Source organism: Centruroides sculpturatus, unplaced genomic scaffold (genome assembly GCF_000671375.1).
Source record: "Centruroides sculpturatus isolate CEXI.00-Female unplaced genomic scaffold, Cexi_2.0 scaffold610, whole genome shotgun sequence".
NCBI lineage: Eukaryota > Metazoa > Arthropoda > Arachnida > Scorpiones > Buthidae > Centruroides > Centruroides sculpturatus.
The window spans coordinates 444,100-456,962 of NW_019385271.1; the positions used below are offsets into that span (position 1 = coordinate 444,100).

At 30.6% G+C, this 12,863-nt stretch overlaps 2 protein-coding genes across 5 annotated transcripts in view; one reads left to right on the forward strand and one right to left on the reverse strand.

The window, feature by feature from the left end:
* Positions 1 to 1,028: 1,028 nt before the first annotated feature.
* On the reverse strand, positions 1,029 to 1,733 carry LOC111636996 (alpha-toxin CvIV4-like). 2 transcript variants are annotated; one of them, XM_023382400.1, is made up of 2 exons: positions 1,656 to 1,733; positions 1,029 to 1,295 (listed from the first exon to the last, which is right to left on the reverse strand). In XM_023382400.1, exons 1-2 carry the CDS (start codon positions 1,699 to 1,701, stop codon positions 1,090 to 1,092), a joined length of 252 nt encoding a protein of 83 aa, XP_023238168.1. In that variant the 5' UTR covers positions 1,702 to 1,733; the 3' UTR covers positions 1,029 to 1,089. The 2 variants fall into 2 exon arrangements, 1 of the variants encoding a protein (XP_023238168.1); XR_002758625.1 differs by lacking the exon at positions 1,656 to 1,733 and adding an exon at positions 1,385 to 1,516 and having other exon boundaries at positions 1,157 to 1,295.
* Positions 1,734 to 10,738: 9,005 nt separating this feature from the next.
* Positions 10,739 to 12,863, forward strand: part of LOC111636992 — a 23,005-nt gene continuing 20,880 nt past the window's right edge. For 2 of the 3 annotated variants that reach the window (XM_023382393.1, XM_023382392.1), the window contains exon 1: positions 10,765 to 10,969. In XM_023382393.1, the coding sequence (XP_023238161.1) occupies positions 10,948 to 10,969 (22 nt within the window). In that variant the 5' untranslated portion in view covers positions 10,765 to 10,947. Of the gene's footprint in view, positions 10,970 to 12,863 lie in introns of all 3 variants that reach the window. The other variant, XM_023382394.1, reaches the window with a different exon arrangement.

Genomic DNA, 12,863 nt, shown 5'->3' on the forward strand with positions numbered 1-12,863 from the left:
GATTATAAATAAAATTTCTATCGTAAAAGGTGAAAGTTTGATACCATAGAGTAAACTGGTCAAATTAAAAGTATCGTGTTTATATTTCATATTAAAACCTGTTTTGAACGAAATAGCACATTTGTTTATTTATGCTTTATAACAGTCTGTTTATGGAAAGAATCAACTTGGGTATAAACTAATGATCATTAGCCTTGATCGTTTCGTTGTGGCAAGTTACATCCGGTTTCTTCCTCATTTGTAAAACATGCCACTGCTGTTATAAACAGTTTAAGCTTCACGCTCTGGTATTAAACATACAAGGATTTCGGTATAAATGCATGAGTCCTCACTAATAATGCATGCTACAAAAATGAAAACAATTAATGGAAAAGTTGTTCTACTAACTAGTGAGAGAAAATAAAATCAAATTCACGCATTGCCTGACTTATTAAACGAAAAGATCTGATATTATCAGGGAATGTGTTTAAAACGCGTGAATTTTCTTTCAAGCCGATTCTTTCCATAGACAAACTCTTATAACTGGCGACATCCGGGTGGCCGAGCGGTCAAGGTGGCAGCTTACCGCTCGGGGAACTCGAAATTGAATCCGGACGGGCCAAGGAATCCCCAGGAATTTTTCGGGAGGTGATCCGTTCGGATATGTCGGGTCCCGTCCCTCACCACCCGGTCGCCCCATTGTGGACCTGGCCGAACACATAATGGGACTGCTATAAGAGGCCCTCAGTGCCCACAGGACGGAAAGGGTAAAAATAGACCAAAAATCGAATACAGACGGATGAAATCATGTTAGGAATTTTTCAGAGTGGTCCATTCAAATATATCGGGTTCCTTTTCTCACCAACCTGACGCTCCGTTCTGAGCCTGATCGCGTGGTGAAGGACAGGATCGATAAAACCGATAATGCTTTTGTTAAAAAGAGGGCGTTCTTAGTGCCCAAAGAACGAAAGTTTTACAAAATGTACAGTATATATACCTAACTTTAATTCAACAAATAAATAACAAGTACCAGTAATTATGTTCTTATAAGTTTTATTTTTCTATATTAGTAAAAGCAGATCGTTATATTCTTTTAAAAGTCGATTTTGTTTACTTCCCTTTACGTCTACATGCTTGGTTTGTTTTTATAGCCACTTTGTCAGGAAGTCCTGTACACCAACACGACAGATTTATATAACAATATCCACCTTCACCTTTCAGGTCTTTGCAGACTTTGTCGCAGTATGTGTTCTTCCAACAATCGTATTTGCAACCATTTCCTTCAACTGGATATCCATCTTTCTTACAATTTACATCTGAATAAATATAAAGAAATTTTTTACATTTAAGTATAATCATTGCTTTTACCAAAATTATATGGGTTGAATTGAATAAGTAGCTTTACGTTTGATCTGATGGTGCTCTTACATTATTTGATTTACGGGAGACGGAATATTGGAATTTGCAAGCCAAGTATAATTAGATATATTAAAAATAAAATTTATTTTATTGCTTCGAACTGCTCTCTGGTTAAATATTTCAAATAGTGTCAGCATACGGTGTGATCAATTGTGTAACCATTTTTCTGACTCATTCTATAAAACTATTGATTAATTAATATTAGCACAGTGTATTTATTTTTACTAAATAAATATAAGTATAAAGAAAATTTTTACCGAATATTAGCAGAACTGCAACCAAAATCAATATAAAATAATTCATTTTCAGTCTTCTGATAAATTATGAATTCTTCGAAGATGGCTTCTTCGAATTCATCTTTTCATCTATATTTATACAAAGTAAATACATAAAACACATATGGACAATTAATCTATATCAGATAATAAAAGTGATTCGATTTGAACAAATAAAAAAGTAATATTGCAATAATTATCCATTAAATTTATAGCTAAAAGCTATTATTATTTGCTGAAAGTACGACAGGCCAGCTAAAGAAATCTATCAATTCGTATTGGTAAGTAAATAATTGCTTAACAATTAAATAAACTTTGTTAAAATTGAAAATTTATCAAAGTATAATATTATATTAAATATTAAAATAGAAGAGACCCGCTGATTGAAATAAAACTATATAGCTATTCTGCTTTAATGACATAATGCTGAAACTTATTCAAAAGATTGTAGGCCTACTAAGAATAATTCTATTTTTTAGTGAAGATAATTATTGGCGTTCCTGTAAAATTTCTGCCTGCTCTGTGAGCACTAAGAAAGCCTCTTATAGCAAGCTCATTAAAGGTTTGGCCAGGTCGCGTTGGGTGATGAGGGACTGGGGACCGACATGTCTGGTAGCATCACCCCCGAAAATTTTCTGGAGAGTTTTCGACCCGTTCGGAGTCGACAAATCTCCCAGAGCGGTAGGCTGCCAGCTTCTATCTCGGCCTTCCGGCCAACCATACTTTTATTTATCGTTGTAAAGGATAAATTAAAAAACGTCGTAATTTACAATGGAAGTTTTCCATTTAAATATTTAACATGAATGTATGAAACCTGCTTATTTATAACAAATAATAATATATTTAATTAAACAATAGCATTTCTATTGAACTGTTGGGACGGATAGAGGTTAGTTGTAGCCTACTAAAAGCTGTTTTTGGCAATTCATTAGTCTATGAAAGATTGCAACTTCACATATAAGACAACGGACGATTTTTTTAGATAAATTTTGAATAGAAGTCATGTCTCATATGCCGAAAAATACAATATTTTATTCAAAATTGACAAAATAATTCAATGAAATATTTCTTTTTGTACTAATTTTTAATTATTTAAAAATAAAATTTATTTATAAATACGTAAACATTAACATAACATAATACGAAAAATTGTATTTTAATATATGAAAAGAGTGTTAAAAATTTTAATACATAAATAGCTAATTAGCGTTTTTAATTATTTATTATTATCAAAGATGATAACTTCTAACTTTCGTTTATTTAAACAAAACTCCTATGAATGAAGTAAAAATTTTACTAAAAAGTGACCAAAAATCATACTTTTTGAATAAGTTTTGAAAAAGTAATTTCTTGAAGACAATTTTGCTTTCAAACAGAATGGTTGAGTATTGTTTATACTTTTTACCTCTAAGGGCGTCTCTAAATGCTATTAATTTTAAGACACAGCTGTGGTACGATTTAATCGCAGGTACGATTTAGGTTTATTCTAATATTTAAACTATTTTTAAATAACTAATAACTCTGTTCTACTTAGCAACTACTAATAATAATTTGTTTAAAACAATCATCATTCAGCTATTTTAATTATCAACACCAGTTATGTATTTTCGTAATATAAAAATTCTGAAATCACGTCAAATTCACTTACAGTTACTTTCAGTTACAAAACGTATTAAAATTTTACAGAATTACAAAATTAAAAATCGAAATGTAAAGAGTTGAGTCTACTAACAAATTCTTAATAATAATTTTGGTAAGAAAATAATTCTAGTTTACGAGGAATATAAATTTTTTCTAATGTAGATTTATTAATAAACTCTAAGAACAAGCCTATCAATAAATTTGTAGAATTATTATTATGTGCAATTTTAGGGAAGATAATCCATTTGTTAAGATCATAAAAGACCCAAATTTTATATTTTGCCTTCATAAAAAGTTCAGACATAAAATAATTTTATTGATAACACGCACATGGTCTCAGTCGTCAATATCATTTCCTTTCTGAATATATAAAATAATAAATTTAGNTACCATCCTACTCCGACTCCGACTCCGACTCCACAGCCCTGAGAAAAACTATATAAAATATTTAAAATAATTAAAAATAAATGCTTTTGTTTGAAAAATATAGAAGGACAGATTGTTATTCGTTCATTAAATAAGACTAGAAATTTCACACTGCAGTTTACATTGTTTACAAACCGTTTGACCTAGAGAACAGCTGGTGTCAGCTTTCCCGGATATTTCTCCAGTACGCCTCAGGGTAGTATTGGTTTAAAGCAGGAGAGAAGCTAACTTACCGCATAGATTCAAATATAACACAACAGTTTCGATTTTTATGCTATTAAAGTATGGCGGGACTGGAAAAAGTTATGAAAAAAATTATACTGAATAAAAAACAAGAAAAACCTGCTGATCTCATAGAAAACATCTGATAGTGTTTTTTAAAATTTTTACCAAAATTAAATTGGTCAAATAAAAGTTTAGAACAATTTATTTAATTTAATAAAAAAACTTCCATAAAAACAATAGCGCAATTAATTACCTAATTAACCGATATTGTATTGTAATGTCTTTATCTTCAGCCTTTACCTTGGTTGTTTTAATTCTTATGGAAAAAATCTACTAAGAAATGTTTTCCGAAAAGTCCTGTTCAGAAAAAAATTTGGACTGAAAAAGTGAACTGAGAAAATTGGAAACCTACAAATTATAGTTGTTTGTGTGAAGTTCATCTTGCCATCACCTGTTTATGTGTATATAAGTAAAATCTCTCAAAACTCTTAATTTTATTTACTCCAGGTGAAATTTTGCTTTATTATTCTTTATCTGTTTATGTCACAACAGATAGTACAAACAACGTTATTTAAAAAATATTAGCAACTATTCTTTAATTTCTTTAAACCTCTGCCTTCACAATTTTTGACCTCTACTTTTTCATAAAGAGTATTTTATTATGCTTAAGAAGAGAATTTCTAGTGTATATACATATATACAATACACACAAAATGTCCAAAAAATCTTCATACAGTTACACAAACCAAACCCACCAGTGGCTGAATGAATGAAACTATTGAACATTGGTAATTAGTCATAGTTAGTCATTGCTTCATGCCTACCAAATAGAATGGCAACCAAGCAGTGTTCTGGGCTTTATTCATATGTCTAACACTGAAACAAAATTCAGTTTCCTCATAGCAAGTCCTGCCAAATGTTACTCCTTTGGCAAATCACTGATGTGTTTTGTTGTATTACTCTCTATAAATCTAATGACACAAATAGTGATGCTGACAATTTAGTCTTGTGAATAAACTTACATTTCACTTTTGTATGATTGTAAACTCCAAAGGCTCTGTGTGCATATATTGCAATGCAATAAATAAGAAAGTACACTGTAACTGACTTATACACATTCATAGCTTGTATGTTTGAATTATATTTTATAATGCTCAATAAATAAAATATCTTTTATTATTTTTATAGTAATTTTTATACACTTTAAAAATTATAACAACCTTATAGAGTGACTTGATAATAAACATGATGTAATAATTATTCCATAAATTTTATTGTTAACACTTATTATAATAAATACAATTTATAATATAATATAAATAAATAAAATATTACATATTATTTATTTAGATGAAAAATTAAAATACAACAAAATAAAATAAATAAAACAAGTGTTAATAAAATTCATTAATTTCAAATGAATAAGTACAGTATATAATATACATTTTTTAAATTACAAAATAAAAATAAATAAATAGTAAAAGAAACTTCATATTAAATATATATAAGCAACAAATATAAAAAAAAAAACTTCTTTTGAAAAAATGAATATACAACAAATAAATACTGAAATAACTTCACTTTATATATGATTAAACAACAAACAAATAATATACAATATTTTTTTAAATAAAAATGAACAAAAAATAAATAAAAAACAATTTTTTTATAATATAAATAAACGACATATAAATAAAAAAATTTTTCTTAAGATATAAACAAACGACAAATAAATATATAAGAAACATTTTTAAATATAAATAAACAAATTTTTTTAAATATAAAACTATGACAAACAAACAGAAAACACTTTTCTAAAAATATAAATAAACGAATATTAAATAGAAAACAAACTGTTTTAAATATAATTAAACAAGAAACAAATAGACAACAAATTTTTTTGAATGTAAATAAATCACAAATAAATAAATAAAATTTTTGAGATATAAATAAACAACAAATGAATACAAAACAAACTGTTTAGAATCATAAATAAACAACAAATTAATAGGAAAAAACTGTTTAAAAATATAAATAAATGACAAATAAAAAGAAAAGAATTTTTGATTAATAGGAAAGAACTCCTTTGAACTAATGGCTTCTTGAATCATCTGTATACATTCGAAATGATATCCTCAATGTACAGGCAAGATTATTTGATTCTAGTGTAAGTAAATTTTGTTTTATATTTCCACGAAAACTAGCTTGCTAAAGAAAGTTTCTCCGCTTTGAATTGAAAGATTTAGCAAATCTATGTGATATAACTTAAACTTGTTTTAAATAAACTTTTTTTTTCGATTGTAAATTTCAAACTTTTTTGAAATTTTATTTTTTAAATATTCTTTTGTTTGTTTATATTTTAAATATTTCCTTTGAATACTTTAAAATAAAGATGACAATAAAAATGAAAAAGGACTAGAAAAATAATTTTGTATATGAGTAAATAAAGAAAAAGGAAATATAAAATCTCTGAACTTCTTTTGTTTTCTGTGAAAATAAAATAAAAAATAATAAAGTTTTTTTAAAATACAGTAGAGCATCGATTATCCGACTCAATTGGGAACTGGGGTTGGTCGGATAATTGAAAAGTCGGATAACCGAAAAGTATGAAAAAATACATTATTAGTGTAGTATATTTTATAGTGTAGTATATTAATTAGTATATTAGTATATCGCTATTAACCTACTTCGCGTTGAATTTTCCTCCGTGTTAAGCCTATCAAATTTTTTTAAAAAATAATAATTGCCGCTATTGTATCGTTAAAAATTAAAAAATTAAGCCTCGTTTAAATACTGGCCTCCCTTCAATAATCGAGCCATTGATGCCAGCTAAAACACGCAAAAATGTAACAAAAATAATATTAAAGTAGCCAAGACATAGCCAAATATTGTAGCGCCACATCTCTAGCGGACATTTGAAATTTGCCGACTAGAACGGTCGGTTAACCGAGGTGTCGGTTAATCGGGGGTCGGATAACCGATGCTCTACTGTAATGTAACACTTTCGCAAATAATATAATACTCTTGATACCGAAGAAACCTTTTATAAAAGTGATTTCTACATATGCTAAAGAGTGAATTTGTGATATTTCAAGTATATTATCCACATTTTCTAAAATCAAAGTGTCTATGTTTGAAGATGATGATCATTTTATAAAAGTAAATATCATATTTTTGCGATTGATATTGTACCATTGCTTAAAATTATATATTGTATACTGCATATTTTTTAAGTAGAATTTAGTATATCTGAAATTTTACTTTTCTGTTTTCAATATAAGTTGGTATTTTTGTAAAAATGATATTCTGTCTTCTGATAGTAGTAGTAGTTCTAGTTCTTCCAATGCTAGGTAGCATACCGGGCAGCAATAATGTTCCGTCAATTTCGATCACGGGCGATACCAGTTAGCACATTCGGAGATATCTCCTCTCTTATGAATTCTGACTTTATACTTACCTTTCCAATCCTGAGGGACCTCCTCACATTGCAAGCACCTGTTAAACAATAACGTTAGCTATTCCAACATGGGCAACCTTCCATGCTTCAAAATCTCAGTCGTAATTTCGTTCCACTACTATTCTTTACTATTCGCAATCTCCACTTTCTGAAGGGTGATGTCACCAGTGTCCACTTGAAGCTCATCCTGTGTATCCTGAATATTGATATCGTATATGATGGTCGGTTACTCTTGATTAACAGTTTTCTGAAAATGTTCCATGCACCTTTTGTTCTGCTCATCTTGAGCAATGAGAAGCTTCCCGTTTTTGTCTTTTATTGGAAGGCTGGAGTTCCCAGCCGTCAAATAAAAGACAAAAGTTCATTGACTAAGCGGTTCATTCCGGTCGGAATGAACCGCATAGTCATTCCGGTCGGAAACTTTCTGCTCTTCAGCGCCCATTCGTTCTAATCACTCCTTCTTGGCTTTCTGACAGCTTTTCATTAGACGTTTATCCAACTCGGTGAATCTTTTGCTTAGTTCCTTCATCTCAGCCATTGTTTTAGATTGGTCACTTTTAAGTTTTGCGTCGTTCCCCTCATCAAACAACTTCCACGGGCGATCTTGGGTCCACTGATCGTTTCGTCTTTCTCGACGCCTTCCAATGATGTCTTTGCAATGACGTCTTCCAATGGGTGCACTCTGCGGTAATGTCTCTGAGGTTCCAGGAGAGATCTTTATCTTTTATCTCTCCAAGGACAGCGAAGCAATTGTATAAATGCTTTGGCGATGATTGGATCATTTAATTTTTCTCTCGCGAACGGTCTTTTTACCATGAACTGTTTTTGATTACGAAGTTTGGGTTTAATATCCGCCTAACTAAGTAGTGATCAAATCCAATATCTGCACTTCTATAAACCTTGACATCGCGCGATGATGACCTCCACTTTTTACTAATACAAATAAAATCTATCTCATTAAAAGTGGGCTCATCTGGTGACAGCCAGTTCTTCTTATGAATAAGCCGATGCTGGGAGTAAGTGTTACCAATGGACAACCCGTTGTGTTCACAAAACGATGGTAGCCTTTCTCTATTGTCACTCATATAAGCAGAGGTCACATGAGCACCAATCATAGTCTCGATTCCTCCACGATCACCGCCCAATTAGGCATTGAAGTCCCTAATCAAAACCCTCAGGTAAAGAATCAAATCAAATCTTCTTAGAGCTGCTCATAAAATTCATTTTTTATTTTGTTCTCCGCATCGTTGGTTGGCTCATAAACCTTCATCACATTCGCTTTGGAATGTCTATCGGTAAAGCGAGCTGTAATAATCCGATCACGGAAGGGACTCTATCCGACTAGTGCTTTCGTCGCTGGTTTACTCAGAATAAGACCTACTCCACGTTCTTGCCGCTCTTCATGGCTCGGGTACAGAGTGGTCTTGCCATCACTACTGATTCTACTGATTCAGCTGTTTGATGTCCATCTAACTTCACTGACGCCAAGGATGTCCAACCGGTTTGCAACCAGTACGCACATTCCATGTTCAATTTTCGTAATATTTCTAGCAAAAACATCGTTTCCGACTTCGGACATCAGGCATCGTTCTCAGTTTCATCCGAGGCCGTAATATTACTTGGAGCTGAAGTTCGACTCGTTTGATCAAAATTTCTGCTTATTCTTCCTGTTTTCGTAGCATTCGTAGTTCTTACGGAAACGGATTTGCTATTTCGACACCCAACCCTCCTTCTTTTGCATTCGGGATATAACAGTCATTGACTAATGAAGACTAAAATTTTAACCGTTTATTTTAAACGTTCCAGTTTTCTGATAATAGATATATTTTCTTCTATTTAAATATATTTTTAACTCGAATATATATATTTTTAACTTATTCTAGAAATTTTAGGAATATTTTCGAACTGAAAATTCACTTTTTCTCCAAATATAATTTGGATTTTAGTTTACTTTTTAAAACTTAAAGTAATTTACTATTTATAAAATTAAATGGTGTTTTATAAAATGAAATTGTATGTTTAGAAATAAATGTTTTGTTTTGCTTTAGATTTATATGAATAATTTTACATTTTGTGAATGTACATTTTAAATTCAAGTTAAATTTTATTAAAGCAATGTTACCATTTCTACAATCAAATTATACTATAAAAAATTTATTCTCAGAGTAGGGATGGTTTTATGAAACATCGTAAATGCTAATAACCAGTAGAATTGTCATTTAGTCTGACCATACTGGAGATACATAAAACCTCATTATATTTCCACCCCCTTGATCTTTAACCATCAAAATTTAATACTGTTAGTCCTGGTAATACAAGAATTCTCCCTGCAGAATTTCAGAAATTTTCAACAAAAAGGACAACAGTTATTAAGATTTAAAAAGCTGAAAAAATCATGCTCCCATACACACTAAAATTCATACATACAGAAAAAACTTATAAATTTTTTTCACTTCTTGATGTTCCAATTTCCCTTGAGTCCAAAAATAAAAGGATTAATTGTTGACCAATCGCTGTACTTTACCTCTGTTATATATAGACAGCAGTTTTTCATAATTAGTTTCATTTATATTTTTCAGTTATTTTCACTAAATAATACTTCACTTTCAAATAATGCTTTAACACATATTTTAGCGTGACTACAAGCTATTTATTTTACTAAACCTGTCCTCTTTTCTAATGTGTGGCACCATCAAGCAGTAAATTTAATAAACAGAAATTATACTAATGAAGTAACAGTCAACAGAGGAAACCATTTAATTAAAAATATTGAAAAATATTGAAGTTGTTTATATCTAGTCTCTGAATCAATCACCAGATCAATACAAGTGAAGGTACAGTTGTATTGATCCAGTCAATTCATATTTTATCCCATGTCACGGGATAGATATGGTCGTACTATTGTGGGCCTATTTGATAAACGAAAAATATAAAAAAACATATAATGAAAAGGGTGAAAATTTAAAATACAGGCTGAAAGAAACTTGTCATTTTTAAACATTATTCGTTAATTTACAATTTTAGCTTTGATTTTTATGCTTTACGCGTTTTCAAACTGGTAATAATTAAATTAGGTCGTATTTTACAACATTATTATACTTAGTTGAAAATATGGCATAAACACATTGCACAATATATTCAAATTTACCGATATACAGCACTAATTTGTACAATTTAAAATGATCTCAACTAAAAAATAATTATGGTTTTTTGAAGAAGCAAGACTTGCATTAATAATTTTGTATTAACAGATTGACTACGTAGATGTGCATAAAAGCCATGACATAGAAGCACTGAAAACAGTGGTTTGCTTTCTTCAAAGGTTAAAGTTTACCTTACTGTCAGGAAAACATTACAATGCTTTGTAATGAATACCAAGCTAAGGTGGGTTAGTCACAGAAAAATATTTTGTGCTGTCATTTTCTCACAAGTACTCTAATTAGAGGCACGTGCGTCGTTGTAACTCAAACATTCCTTTGTTGTGCTATACTGTTTGCTATTTAAAGTATTTATGTTTAGAGGAACATGTGTTTTCGTCATTTTCTAGGTAAAGTGAATTTTCTTTTCACATTTGTGTCGTTAAGTAATATTTTTCTTAACATCATTGTTTGTAACTAGTCAATGACGATGAATTTATCTATCGTCAGAATCAGGCATGAATGTATACAGTTTTAATTGTCTATAGCATTCAAGTCAAATTACATGAATTTCTTCAACACCGCTATATTAAACGACAATTTTTAATTTTAAAATTTTAAATAAGGAAAGACTAAATAGGAAATAGTAAAATTTCATAATAAACCATAAGACAAGTAAAAAATTATCTATATCTATATCTATATATATATATAAAAATGGACATGTATGTCCCTATATCTCACTTTTTCGCCAAAACTACAGATCGCNACTTTTTGAATAAGTTTTGAAAAAGTAATTTCTTGAAGACAATTTTGCTTTCAAACAGAATGGTTGAGTATTGTTTATACTTTTTACCTCTAAGGGCGTCTCTAAATGCTATTAATTTTAAGACACAGCTGTGGTACGATTTAATCGCAGGTACGATTTAGGTTTATTCTAATATTTAAACTATTTTTAAATAACTAATAACTCTGTTCTACTTAGCAGCTACTAATAATAATTTGTTTAAAACAATCATCATTCAGCTATTTTAATTATCAACACCAGTTATGTATTTTCGTAATATAAAAATTCTGAAATCACGTCAAATTCACTTACAGTTACTTTCAGTTACAAAACGTATTAAAAATTTACAGAATTGGAAAATTAAAAATCGAAATGTAAAGAGTTGAGTCTACTAACAAATTCTTAATAATAATTTTGGTAAGAAAATAATTCTAGTTTACGAGGAATATAAATTTTTTCTAATGTAGATTTATTAATAAACTCTAAGAACAAGCCTATCAATAAATTTGTAGAATTATTATTATGTGCAATTTTAGGGAAGATAATCCATTTGTTAAGATCATAAAAGACCCAAATTTTATATTTTGCCTTCATAAAAAGTTCAGACATAAAATAATTTTATTGATAACACGCACATGGTCTCAGTCGTCAATATCATTTCCTTTCTGAATATATAAAATAATACATTTAGTAATCATTATACAGAGTAAATCTATAAAGTCCATGTTCACTTTTAAATACTAACAGTTTTCGAACTATGCATGAGAGAATTAGGGTTTCTCAAACTGGATCCCGTTGTTTTTTTAACCAGGGAAATATCCCGGGAAATTTTTCTCATTCCGGAAAATCCTGCAAATTTCTTAAAAATTCACTGTTTTCTTATTTTGTTTTAAGGTTGAAGAAATTTTGCAAATAGAAGGTATAATTAACTCCTTGGGTGTTTTTGTGCAGCCCAGAATGGCACTTGGAAATATCTTAATTAATTGATTTTTTAATTAAATAATTATTTCCACCCATTCGTGAATTTGACAGCAAAAAAAATTGCCGGGAAATAATTTCCGCGAAATAAATACACTCCCAAAAAGTGTTTTTACAGAAAAACCAGGGCTGTGGAGTCGCGTAAAAATCTACCGACTCCAACTCCGATTCCGACTCCGACTTTTCCTTATCATCCGACTCCGACTCCGACTCAACAGCCCTGCCAGGGCTGTGGAAGTCGCGTAAAAATCTACCGACTCCAACTCCGACTTTTCCTTATCATCCGACTCCGACTCCGACTCAACAGCCCTGCCAGGGCTGTGGAAGTCGCGTAAAAATCTACCGACTCCAACTCCGACTTTTCCTTATCATCCGACTCCGACTCCGACTCAACAGCCCTGCCAGGGCTGTGGAAGTCGCGTAAAAATCTACCGACTCCAACTCCGACTTTTCCTTATCATCCGACTCCGACTCCGACTCAACAGCCCTGCCAGGGCTGTGGAAGTCGCGTAAAAATCTACCGACTCCAACTCCGACTT